Below are 13959 nucleotides of genomic sequence, written 5' to 3' on the forward strand. Positions count from 1 at the left end.
GTTTCAAATCATTATTGCTTTCTGCTAGTAGTATAGTATTGTCTGCATTTCTTAAATTACTGATATTTCTCCCTCCAGTTTTCACACCTCCTTCATCTTGGTCCAATCCTGCTTTCCGTATGATATGTTCTGCATATAGATTAAATAAATAGGGTGATAAAATACACCCCTGTCTCACACCCTTTCTGATGGGGAACCAATCAGTTTCTCCATATACTGTCCTTACACTAGCCTCTTGTCCAGAGTATAGGTTGCGCATCAGGACAATCAGATGCTGTGGCACCCCCATTTCTTTTAAAGCATTCCATAGTTTTTCATGATCTACACAGTCAAAGGCTTTGCTGTAATCTATAAAGCACAGGGTTATTTTCTTCTAAAATTCCTTGGTCTGTTCTATTATCCAACATATGTTAACTATTGCAATAGTTCTCGTTGTCCCTATGTACTAGTTGCTGTGTTGTTGCATTTATGGTTCTAACCGTATTTCTATCTCCTTTTGCTTTTGCTTTCCTTCTCTCTTTAACCATTTTAAGAGTTTCTTCAGTCATCCATTGAGGTCTTTCTTTCTTGTTAACCAGAGGTATTGTCTTTTTCCATTCTTCCCTGATAACGTCTCTGACTTCAGTCCATAGTTCTTCTGGTTCTCTAAGGTTAAAGCCTCAAATCTTTTCCTTATTTGATCTTTATATTCTTCTGGGATGTTATTTAAATTGTATTTTGGCATTATGATTGCTTTGTTGTTCTTTAGCTTTACTCTGATTTTCAGTATTACCAGTTCATGATCTGTACCACAGCCTGCTCCTGGTCTTTTATAGTATTTTAAAGTCTGCATCTACTGCATCTACTCATATAAATTCAGATAAATCTATTCATATAAAGTAGCATCTGCAAACATTATGCAAATCTGTGCCCTCTTTTGTCCTGTTTTTGGCTAATGAAATTTTCTCTTTTTAGCCTATGCTTTAGTGACCACCTGGGACAGCATTCCAGCTGCACTCTGGGTCTTGTGCCATGCGGGGAAGGGAACTGGCAGCCAAACAAAGTGTCCCCCTGTGTTCAGCCACCCTTCCCTTTAATACCTTCCTACTGCTACCAGGCAAAAGAATTATTTTACCCCGGCTGCCTTCTACCAAACACCCTAAAACTTCCCCTTGCATCTCCCTAAGAACACCTCAAAGTAGCATGGAACTTGACTTAGGCATGGGTAGTGTATAAATGGAGACCACAAGTTTTTAATGAAATAAATATAAGTTTGCTAAGATAAAAAGGACAGTCCTTAAGGAAAGGGTTTTCATAGGAAATGTTTCAGAAAAGCAGCACATCCCATCAGTGGGGCAAAAAAAAAGTGAAGAGATAAACACAATCTGCTTCCCCTTTCTCTAGATACAAACGCTAAAAGTAATTACTTATATCCAATTAACCGCATCATACACCCTCCAGCATGTATTTCCCTTGTCCCCTTAGATCATGCCTTGATCAATCCATCCTTTATTCTGGTCCTCCAAAATACTTTCTATGTTATTTCCAATCCATAAAACTGAAAAAAGTGCTAGTGATTTAAATCCCAGCTGCAGACAGAGCTTATGTGTGATCCACTGCCACTTCAATGGATTCCATCCCCTCTGATGTGAGCCATGGACAGGTCAAAGTTAACAATTTAACCCTATAATCCCCAAACAAATGTACATGCAAGATTTATATTTTTATATAACAATACAGTCCTTGACAGTGTAGTCCATTTCTTTCACACCATCCTACTAGTACTTCCTCCCAAAATTCACATAAAAACATAAGAAGAGCCCTGCCAAAGGTCAAAGGCCCATCTAGCCCAGCATCCTGTTCCCACTGTGGCCAACCAGATGCCCCAATGGGAAGCCCACAAGCAGCACTTGAGTGCAACAGCACTCTCTCCCCACTTGTGAATCCCAGCAACTGGTATTCCAAGGCATACTGCCTCCAACAGCGGAGGTAGAATATAGCCATCATAACTAGTAGCTACATCCAATGGTGATACACCAACTAGGTGCCAATAGCTGTCCAAGTTGTGAACATGTTCTCCTATCTTCCCAGGCACAATGGCGCCCGGTGGGAGCCTGGAGGTCTCTGTCCTGGTGGTAAATGATGGGCCAGCTGAATTGTGCTCTTTTAAAGTCTGGGATGACCTGGGTTTCCTGAGCAGCTTTGTGCCAACCGAAAGTTTCCTGAATCCAGGAGAGAGCGTCAACCTCACCGCAAACTTCATTGCATCTTTAGAGAACAGCAGCTTTGCCTCCAGGTAGGGAAGCATTGCCAAAATGGCAGAAATGAGACTCCCAGGTGGTCTGAAATAGGAGTAAATTTGGAGTGAGAAAGGGATGATGTTCCAAAATTTGGGGGTTCTCTGGGTGGGAAGCAGTAGTCTCAAGACATAGGAACATAGGAGGTTGCCTTATCCCAAATGAGGCTATTGGTACATGTAGCTCAGGACTGTCAATCCTGACTGGCAGCGCTTCTCCAAAGTTCTCTCACCTCTACCTGGAGAAGCCAGGGACTGAACCTAGGACCCTTTCCATGCAAAGCAGGTGCTCTACCACTGATACACAACTCTTCCCTTTTGTTGTTTGTGGCCTTAGGAAGAATATAGGAAGTTGCCTTATACTGAGTCACACCAATGGCCAATCTAGGTCAATACTGTCTACGCTGACTGGCAGTGGCTGTCCAGGGTTTCAGTCAGGAAACACTCCCAACCCTACCTGGAGATGCCAGGGATTGTACCGTGGGCTTTCCATGTGCAAAGTGGATGGTCTAATGCTGAGCAACAGCTCTTACCTGGCTAAGAAGCCGGGAAAGGGGGCTGGTGCCAAGATTCCCAGATTCTCTGGGCAAGGAATTAAGATTGGGTGGATTAGGACAATGTATCAGTGGAGCATGGCATTGTAGCCCAACCAAGGTAGATTGCTAAAAGGAGCAAAGTTGACACTCTGGGCCAGCCTTTGCCAATCTAGCCCTCTCCAGATGTTTTGGACCGCAACACCCATCAGCCCCAGCCAGCATGAGGACTTGTAGTCCAAAACATCTGGGGGGGTGCCAGGTAGGTGAAGGCTATGCTAGGCTGTCCCTTCTCACCACCACCCCTTTCTTACAGCATCGCAACGTACACAGCAAAATGTTCAGCTTCCCAAAACTACTTGAAACTGCCCATCACCGTCATTTCTGAAACTGCCACAGTGAGTTCTTATTCCACGTTGATTATTCATGGCTGCTGCTTATACCTGATATTCAGTGAAGAATGATCTGCTGCCTGTAGGCCTGTTAGAAGGAATCATTTTCCATTCTGCCATGTTCATCCCATGCAGCACTGTTTCCTTTCCACCGCAGTTTGTTTTTCGCCAAAAACTACGTTACCCATCAATCTGTTCACTGTGGTAAAATCATGTAACTTACATAAGGCTGTCAGTCATTACATTATTCCACCACCATTCATTTCAGCGCAAAGGAAATGCAATGCAAATAGAGGGGAAATGTAATACATTACGTATCATTGGTGGACTGAAGGCAACAGCAGCAGATTCTGATCATATTTGCTGGACTGATTTCCATTCCAGACATGGGACTAATTAGTGAACATTGGTAATTTCCACGCCTATTTTTGTTTTCATTGGGATACTCCAACATCCCTAGCTGCTTCCCAGCTTGAGAAGCACTACCTTATAGCTGTGTAATTGTGTGTGTGTGTGTGTGTGTTTCATTCTCTTCCAGGCTGTGTTTTGACCTCTTAGGCCATAAGGGTTGGGGAATCTATGCCCCTCCAGATGTTAGTTGGATAACTCCCAGCCAGAGCTTGGAAAAGTTACTTTTTTGATCTACAACTCCCATCAGCCCCAGCCAGCATGGCCACTGGATTGGGCTGATGGGAGTTGTAGTTCAAAAAAGTAACTTTTCCAAGCTCTGCTCCCAGCAGCCCCAGCCATCGTGGCCAATGCCCAAGGATGATGGGAGCTGTCATTCAACTCTTTTCTGAAGAGAATTCCAGTGCAAATTGTTCTGATCCACAGCTCATAAACTAAAGCAGCCTTTGCCAACCTGGCACCCTCCAGATGTTTTGGGCTACAACTCCCATCAGGACCAGCCAGCCTGACCAGGGCTGGTGGGAGCTGTAGTTCAAAACATCTGAGGGGCACCAGGTTGGCAAAGGCTGGACAAATGGGTGGATCAGAGCGTAATTATCCTTCAGGTTTCACACTTCTCCAAATTCTGTCATAATATGTCCCAACTCAAAAAAGGACCAAAGTGCATTAAAATTCCTGTTTGGGGTTAAAATGCACTTAGAAATGTGTACATTGTTATAAAATATGTGTTTAATAAAATACACATTTATATACATATTTGCGTGCAGGGTTTTTTTAACAAAATCAGAGATTAATGTGGAAATGGGACTCAACAAACTTATGAATGCACTCCTGTGAAACTGACAATGAACACAAGTGAAACTGACATACATAACAAGAGGTTGAGTCATCCACCCCAAGTTCAGGGGTAGCCAATGTGGTGCCCTGTAGATTTTGTGGACTACAACTCCCATCAGCCCCACCTATATTGGTCAGGAGTTATGGGAGTTGTAGTCTAAAAATCTGGAGCTGCCCCTGCCCTGGCTGATGGTGGTGTTAACTGCTGGCTACTCTTTGATTTTAATACTAACCAACATGTGCTCCTCCCAACAGAAAACAGATGATATCCCACCAGTCTACTTGCTTCTAGACCTTTATATGCCTTGTGTAGGCAAGTTCCAAAGCAAACCTACCTGCTCTCGGTACATTTGGCGCATGAGATTTTCTGGCAAGGATGCTCACAGTGCTGTCACTGTCCAAATCAGTGGAGATTCTTCTGGTCTATCTTGCAGCCCGAGCGGGATTGATGGCGACAAGGATGTCATCTGTCACTATCAGTATGTATATCCACAGTTTCTAGAAATCTGACTGTTACAAAATGACTACCTATAGTGGAGTCCAACAGCTGAGCCAGTATCCTGCTTATCTCAGCTTTCTTTCTTTTCTTTCTGAAAAGTTGTTTTGATCTAGAGCATAGATCTGTGGAGGATAGAGAGGGATGTTTGAATAAGTGTAGAAACTAGCCTATTGTACAAAGATAAAATTTACATTAATTGCTCCACCCACCTTTTCCTCTGACCCCACCCACTACTGGCACAAAGAGCCCTTTGTGGCACCCCAACAATCAGCTGAGAGTTGGGACTTCAAAGCACAGTGCACTGCACTCTGCGGGTACTGCCGATCATTGGGGCTTGCAGACAGCCCTGCATGATGCTTTGAAGCCCTGCTAATCAGCTGGTTGTTGGGACTACAGACACAGCACACAGTTCTCTGCAAGCACCAACAATTAGCTGATAGGCAGTGCTTGCAAAAGAGCCAAGGGAGCATTCTGTACAGGTACTGCCAGCCAGCTGACTGGTGCAGCCATGCGTTTACCTGCCCCACACCCAATGTCATATATGCTGTCAAGTGGGTGTGGCTTGATCAAAGTGGCCTCAAGGGCCAAATGGGGAGGCTTGGTGGGCCTAATTAGGCCCGCAGAATGGAGGGTCCCCACTGCTGCTCTATGTTCCTTGGCTGCTGGCAGAAATCAGAATGTGCCCTGCATTCCCAGGGCAAATGGAGTTGTCATTGTGGAAGGGACTTTCCATTATTTATGTATTTAAAGCATTTTTACTCCGCTTTTTAGCCAAAAAAGGCTCCCCAGGTGGTTTACAAAGGTCTGCATTAAGGCAGTCCCAGCCCTCAGCCGGACATTTTAAAAGTCAGAGCACACACGGAAAAAGGACTGGGAGGGAGGATGCAAACTCGAGCACCGGTTCTTAAAGTTACAGTTCTTATAACAACTGCAATTAACAACAACAATAAATCTGATTCCTCAGTTGTGGCAACTTGTTACAGGAGGCTACCAAAGTACCATCCACCAATGGAAGAAGCCATTACTGGCCATGATTTTCCCAACATGTGTCTATACAACAAAATGCACTTGTGAAATCAGCACTCAAAACAATCTACACACTGTTTGTGTACTGTTCTTCTTAAAAGCACGCTGTCAGATTTGTAGGAAATCCAACAGGTTCCAACTGTCCTAAGATTAATCAACAGCGCCCTCTTGAGGTTACCATCTGTTCAGCAACACTGAACAGCAACTGAGATGTAATAGAGACAATTGTTCCATTGCCCCAAGGGTCCTTGGCAGGGGGGTTAATTTTCTCCCTCCAGACATTGCTAGGGATCCAGTTCCTTCTTTTCCCCCATGGAAGTTTATTTATTTATTTAATAAAATTTGTATGCTGCTAAGTTGTTGGAACATCTCAACAGTTTACATGAACTATGCATTAAAATTATTGGTAAGAAGACAGGTTAAGAACAAGTCAACCCCAAAACAGTTACAAATATAATTAAAATCAGTAGTTAAAAATACATTATGAAAAAAAGGAAAACAATTGCCTGTTAAAATGCATGCCAACTTTATGTATCTGAGTAAGCTTGCCTAAACAAAAAAGTTTTTAGGAGGCGCTGGAAGCAATACAGAGAAGGCACCTGCCTAGCATCAATGTGCAGATACCACCACAATGAAAGACTGATTACTTACAAGTGCAGAACAGGAATTGTGTACCACCTGTAAAAGTGCCAGTTTGAAGTGGCCAAGTGGGCATGTAAGACGATCCCTCAAGAAAACTGGCCCCAAGTTTTATTTCTCTCTCTCAATTAACTTTCAGAAGAGGAAAGAAGTAGCTTTCACCCTGAAATGGCTGCAGAGTGCATATAGTTACCACTGCAATGACATTCCTCCCACAATCACAAATGCTGCTCAGGTTCTTTATCCCTCCAACCTGATTTCCTTCAAATGTTGTTGTACAAGAATTCATTAGCCCCAACCAGCATGCCCAATGGTCAGGGACAATGGCAGTTCTAGTCCAAGACATCTGGAGGGCACCAGGTTGGGCAAGCTGTTCTAGAGTAGTGGCAGCCAATGTGGTGCACCCCAAATGTTGTTGGACTACAGCTCCCCATCAGCCCCAGCCAGCATGGCTAATGGCTAATGGTCAGGAATTATGGGGGCTGACGCCCAAAACATCTGGAGAGCACCCCTGTCTGAGACTCTTCTCCCTCTCATTCTATTTTCCACTATTATTTACTGTGTTTATATACCACCCTTCCTCTTGAAAGAACCCAGGGTGTTGCTCACCAGAATAAAAAACACAGTTGCCATTGCTGCAATAAATTATAGTCTTTATTTGGCCAGGTGGGGGTGTTGGTGGGGAAGAGATTACAATCAAAATAAGGAAGTATGTAAAATTAGATACATTCACGGCATTTAACTATTGTTAATATCATTTCCCCCTTGCTGAGTATAGAATCCCTTTAGGTATCTGATCATGCCCTCTGAATCCTAGCCACATATACACTTTGGAGAGGAGTTCCAGCCTCCTCTGTTCCTCGATTCCAAGTTTTCCCATATGACCTACCTGTGCCCAGCGCCCATCCAGTCCAGCATCCTGTTCTCACAGTGGTCAACCAGATGACCCAATGGGAACCCCACAAGCAGGACCTGAGCACAAGAGCACTCTTATTTTCCTGCGGTTTCCACCGACTGGTATTCCAAAGCATACTGCCTCCAGTCACAAAGGCAGAGCACAGCCAGCATGGCTAGCAGCCACTGATAGCCTTATCCTCCATTAATTTATCTAATCCTCTTTTAAGTCCATCCAAGCTGGTGGCCATCACTGCCTCTTGTGGGAGTGAATTCCATAGTTTAACTGTGCCCTGTGTGAAGAAGGACTTTCTTCTTCACTCAACATCCTTTCCACTCAACCTTTGCTTATCAGGCTCATACTTATGTTCTCCTTTGTAGGTCGAACTGTTGTTCTCCTTACGCAGAGGCCCTGATCAGCGATGAAAATGGAAACACAGCCACTCTCACTGTAGACTACAGACAATCTCGTCCTCCTGCAGCCTTGTAAGCTTACAACACCCATGAAGCTGTCTTATACCTTCCAACGAGGGCAGACTCCAGGCATGTGGGTTGGTGGATGTGCATGTGTGTGCATAGGTGTGTGTGCGTGGCCCCCCCATGCGCCCCCAACAGCCCCCCACCTGTCTAGTCTTTACCATTGCCCTTAATGAAGATGGCGGCCGTGGTTTCCCTAAGGGGAATGAAGCTGCCGCCGCCACCTTTGTTGATGGCACACGTGCATGCTACGCACACACATCCCTGCCATCAACTAAGATGGCGGCAGTGGCTTCAGTACCTTAGGGAAGCTGTGGCCGCCATCTTCATTAAGGGCAATGCTAAAAAGCCAGCTGACAGGTAAGGGGGGGCATGGGGGGGCGCGGATCGCGGAAGGGGAGCGGAGGGCCCCTCAGGGGCTCCTGTAGCTCCGGGGCCCTCGGGCCAGTGCCCAACCTGGCCACCCTTTAGAACCGGCCGTGCTTCCAACTATCAGTCCTACTAATGCAGTAATTTACTCTGACTGGCGGTAGCTCTCCAAAGTTTAGGGCAAAGGTCCCTTCCAGTATCTCTAGGGATAAGAGAGAAATTAAACTCAGTTCACATTTAAAGGTGAACCTACCTAATTTGCACATTCTGCAGCAATGGAAATGGAAATGGACAGCCTTCAAGTCGATCCTGACTTATGGCGATCCTACGAATAGGGTTTTCATGGTAAGCAGTATTCAGAGGGGGTTTACCATTGCCTTCCTCTGAGGCTGAGAGGCAGTGACTGGCCCAAGGTCCCCCAGTGAGCTTCATGACTGTGTGGAGATTTGAACCCTGGTCTCCCAGGTCATAGTCCAGCACTCTAACCATTACACCACACTGACAGAGTCATCCTTCAAAATTTACATTTCTCTGAATTTTGTAATGCAGTTATCCAACCAAGTAATGTGTACAAAAATGCATATACAGGAGTAAATTGCCTGTAACAATGCATAAATTAGTGGAAATAACATACAAAAATGCCTTATTTTAGAGGAAATGGCTTTGTAAAAATGTGTACATTAAGCAAAATTGCACGCAAACATGTATATTAGGAGAAATTAACAGTAAAATGCTGATTAATTTTCAAGAGGCCTTTTTAAAAAAAATACAAATTGATATGGAAATGTGGAGAACTGATCTTAGGACTGGAAAAATGAGAAATGGAGAGAAACCAAAACGGACAGATTCAGCTGTCCCTGCCACCTATGAAGCTCTCTTGTACTGCCTGATTATCAGTCCTTCTAGAGCAGTGACCAGCAGTGGCTCTCCAAAGTTTGGGGCAGAGGTCTTTCCCAGTGTTTGCTAGCTGAGATCCTTGAAACGGAGATGCTGGAGAGTGAACCGGGAACTTCTGATTGCAAAACCACAATCCCCTTTGTAGTCAGGTGGCAGCCAAGAACTCAAGACTCTCAAGAAGGAGAACTGATCCCAACGGGAAAGGGAAGGGAGCATTGTTTGCTAGGGCCACTTCCAAACTAGCTGTTTTCTCTGGAATTGACATAATCTGTTGGACCGAGAATTAAGACAGCAACACTGCCAAAGCATTGTGTTCCAGTGTTCCTCCCATGATTTTTGGACAGGGATGCGGAACCTCAGGTCTGGTGTCTGAATTTGATCCTCCAGACCCCTCTGGCCCTGACTCTCCCCAGGCCCACTCTTCACTGGCCCTGCTTTACACCATACTTGCCTGGCTAGGTTTGATGGGAGTTGTAGTCCGAAGAATCTGGAGGGTACCAGATTGGCAAAGATAAAGTAGGTGTGGGGAACCTTTGGCCTCCAGATGTTGCTGAACTACAACTCCTAGGGCTGTATTCAACTAATTTGTTGCAGTGGCAGAAGGCAGTGAAAGGAAACCTGCTGGCGCATCAGGGCTTCTCCCCCCTCCTCCCCCCTCCCCTCATGCCTTCCCCAGTTCTGCTCCAGAGTGTCAAGAGAACCTCTAGAACAGTGCACGGGGGGAGGAGAAGGTAGATTGTTCTGTCCGGCATGCAGAAATGCTTGCACAGACAGAACAATCTCCTTAGTGCTACATTGAATACAACTCCCATCAGCCCCAGCAAGCATGAATGATGGGACTTGCAGTTCAGCAACATTTGGAGGGCCAAAAGTTCCCCGCCACTGGTCTAATTGCTTGCTGAATGACAAGTGCAGAGCAACAGAGTGTGATGTCATGGTTAGGGTGTTGCACTAGGACATGGGAGACCAGAATTCAAATCCCCACTCAGACTTGTTGTTCGCCGGACTGCGAGTCAGCAGAGTTGTGGCCCTTTTCTCTTGACAGAAGCTCTGTGACAGGCAGAAATTTGAAAGGTGCCACTTTCCCCCATTGCGGTTTCTCTGTGCCGTAGTTCAAGCTGTAACTGCTTAATGCCAGCCTCAAGCTACTAAAGAAGTGGAGAGAGATGTGACATCGCCTAAAGCCTCCCAGGGCTCAGGGAGTCTAATGGATTTGAGGTAGGGAGGGCACTAACAAATACCTGCTGCTTTTCATGCAGAATTCCTTTTTTCCTTTCTCTCTCTCTCTCTCTCTCCTGACAGCTGATCTGCATCACATGACTAGCATACAGGCGATAAAGCTTTGGAGAGTCATGTTTTTGGTTTGTAGATGTCATTCGCGCTACCCAGAGTCTACACTGCCAAGTGGTAACCCACTGCCCACATCTGCCGTCTCCATTACACCTGGAGCCAAATAAAACAAACTTCAAAAAGCACTTATGCCTGTGTTTACACCATCTGTTTAGAATAATGTGCATATCTGTTTAGAATAGGAATGGGATCCACTGGCCAGTGCCAATTCAAAAGCATCCCGTTGACCTAACAGGCTGGTATTGATTTGAGCTCGTTCTTTGTCCTCAAGCTGCCGCTTTTAATGATCTGTTTTTCCCCCCCTTGGAATAAATATTGGCATTACTCTCGATATTTAAAGGAAATATTTGTATTTTGAAAGGAAATATTGATAAATTGAAGGAAATATTGATATTCATATCAATATGAATATCAATATTTTAGACAGATTTTTTTAAATAATCCATTTCCAAAAATAGCCACAGAAAATCACTACATAAAAATTCCTGCAACAATAGTGAATAAGAATTAATGGAAAATTCAGTACCAGATCCAAATTGGGCTGAATTCTAGTACATCCCTAGTTTAGAATAATGTGCATGTCTGCAGTCTACACTAACCATCTGTTTGACAAGTCAGAAGTTTGGTCTCAAGGCATATATTGGCACCTCCAGATGACCTATTTATTAAGGGTTGTAGTAGCCCAAGCTAGTCTTACTCAGACTAGACCCATTGAAGTTAATAGACATAGCTAACTTAAGTTCATTAATTTCAGTGGGTCTTCTCTGAGTAGGACTCAGTTGGCTACAACCCTAAGCATTCATCCTGATTTGCTTGCACAAAGCTTACACGGAAGTTAGATTGTATCATTTTTTTTTTACTGAGCATGCATTCTGATTTGTTTGTGAGGAGGTTATAAGACAAAAAGCATTCATCCTGATTTACTTGTGGGGTGCTTACATCTACCCATTAATCATTTCTTTGTTCCACACTTTTCTATGCACTCCTCTGTCACCTTCCAAACCGCAAAAAGTCTGTTTCTTTTTAAAGTGGGTTTATTGTGCTAGGGCAACAGAGTACTTTAACTGCGCAAACCTAAATTTCCCAGTATGCACTTGAATCCCTCCCACAAAATGCTGACAGTCTGGAAATGGCCATACACTTTCCTCTTGGATGGGAGAATGCACAAACAGAAGGCAGAGCCCATCCGAAAAAAATCTGCCTCCTCTTCTTCCTCCACTCTGCAGAGTGTAGCCAACATGCCTCTGGAAAGTCAGAAAGTGCAAAGGAAGATGCATACTTGTATAATAATAATAATAATAATAATAATAATAATGTATATTCTGCCCTTCCTCCTAGAAGAAGCCCAGGGCAGCAGACGATAAAGGATAAAACACTAAGAAAAAAACAAAACATCTTTTAAAACATTTTTTTAAAATCTTGTAATGTGTCTTTAAAAACATCTTTTAAAAAATTCCAATAGAGATGCAGACTGGGATGAAAGTATCTACTCAAAAGGCTTGTTGGAAAAGGAGGGTGTTTAATAGGTGGTAAAAAGACAACAGATGGTGCCTGTTGAATGTTCATATCATACTTGCTGTTAGACTAGGTGAAGAACATGTGGCCCTACCAGATGTTGCTAGACTACAATACTTATCATCCCTGATCACCAGTCATGCTGGCTGAGGCTGATGGGAGTTGGAGTTCAGCAACAGTTGGAGGGCCACAGGTTCCCTGTGTTAGACCCAGTCCTACCACGAAGCAGTTGTACAGGGTGGATTTGTCAGTTTGTGGAAGACTTTTGGCTCAGAGTCTCTGGTGAGACTTTTGATGGCGTGCAGCAAATAATACAGCCAGACCCATGCAAAAATGCATATACTTGGGCAAAGTGTGGATAAAGAAATGTTAGTGAAAATAACATAGAAAAATGCATTATATTAGAGAAAAGTGCTTTGCAAAAATGTGTCTGTTAGGAAAAATTGCATGTATTATTAGAAATTCACACTAAATGCTAATGAAATGTCATGATGACTTTAAACACACACACACACAATTTGATGTGGGGAGCTCAACTTAAGAGTGGAAACATGAGAAACTGAGAGAAACCAAAACTGACAGAGTCGTCCATCCCTATGTGGATGTGACCTTCATCTTGAACCCATTATGCTACAGGCTTCTTTTTCTCTAGAACTGACTTGGCTGAAGAGCTACATGAGCTTGCTCTTCTTTTTGCCAAGGTATCCGTAGGTCAAGGGCTTTTCACATTAAATAGGAGCCAAGGGACACGTTCTGATGAAGGGACACAATGGTATGCAATTACGTTTCCCCCCCTAAATGAATGAATTACAGGCACAAGGGACAGATTGTTATCAGAGTTGCAGTTCCCAGGAAACAGGCTCCCCCTTGCCTCTAATTCATTAAACAAAAGCAAGGCACAGCTGCACACTGCATTCAGCCTAATGTGTAGTTTGGCTCTGAGAGAGCTTCCCTAGCCCTTGCAGAAAAAGGCAACCAGAATCATCCAGGTGCGTTCTATAAAACTAAAGTTAAGTTCCTAATCACCTCAGTTGTGGACATATGTTTGAAGGCACGCAGCTGGAGCTGAAAAAAGTCCTAACAGCTCTGGGCCATGGCATGCTGGAAATTCTGCTACAGCCAAAGATAGCTGGAGCTAAACTGATGAAACTGAGGTTATCATACTTTGGACACATAATGAGAAGACATGATTCACTAAAAAAGACAACAATGCTGGGGAAAAACAGAAGGGAGTAGAAAAAGAGGAAGGCCAAACAAGAGATGGATCGATTCCATAAAGGAAGCCACAGACCTGAACTTACAAGATCTGAACAGGGTGGTTTATAACAGATGCTATTGGAGGTTGCGAATTCATAGGGTCACCATAAATTGAAATCGACTTCAAGGCACATAATAACAACAAGAGTCAAAGAACTGATTGATTAATTAAAAACAGTTTGTAAAAACAAACACACACACCCCTTGCTTTTTGGTTCTCATTGTCCCCTTAGGATACCAGTAGGGATAGGCGAGAATTGCAATTCAGTTCACATTTCACAACGAATCTATCAAATTTGCACTTTCTGAAACAATAGGAGATCTGAAACAGCGATCCTCTGAAATTTGCACATATTCAAATTTTACGATGCAGTTCACCAACCAAACAGTGTTTACAAAAATACAAATATTATGGGAAAGTGTGCATAAAATGGATATATAAGTGAGAATTACATGCAAAAATGCATTATGTGAGAAATGGCTTGCAAAAATGTGTATATTAGTCAAAACAGCCTACCAAAATAGGTTTATTAGGAGAAGTTCGTGCCAAAATGTTGGAGAATTTTCATCAGGATTTTTTTTAAAAAAAAT

General features: G+C 43.7%; 1 protein-coding gene across 1 annotated transcript in view; it reads left to right on the forward strand.

Annotated features, from left to right (window-relative positions):
- LOC133381028 (von Willebrand factor A domain-containing protein 7-like) overlaps window positions 1–10670 on the forward strand; it is a 44188-nt gene extending 33518 nt beyond the window's left edge. The window contains exons 14-18 of the mRNA XM_061619418.1: window positions 2071–2275; window positions 3125–3206; window positions 4701–4924; window positions 7885–7989; window positions 10549–10670. Coding sequence (XP_061475402.1) covers window positions 2071–2275; window positions 3125–3206; window positions 4701–4924; window positions 7885–7989; window positions 10549–10552 — 620 coding nt within the window. The 3' untranslated portion in view covers window positions 10553–10670. The remainder of the gene's footprint in view (window positions 1–2070; window positions 2276–3124; window positions 3207–4700; window positions 4925–7884; window positions 7990–10548) is intronic.
- Window positions 10671–13959: the final 3289 nt, after the last annotated feature.

This window comes from Rhineura floridana, chromosome 3, assembly GCF_030035675.1.
Source record: "Rhineura floridana isolate rRhiFlo1 chromosome 3, rRhiFlo1.hap2, whole genome shotgun sequence".
Classification (NCBI taxonomy): Eukaryota; Metazoa; Chordata; class Lepidosauria; order Squamata; family Rhineuridae; genus Rhineura; species Rhineura floridana.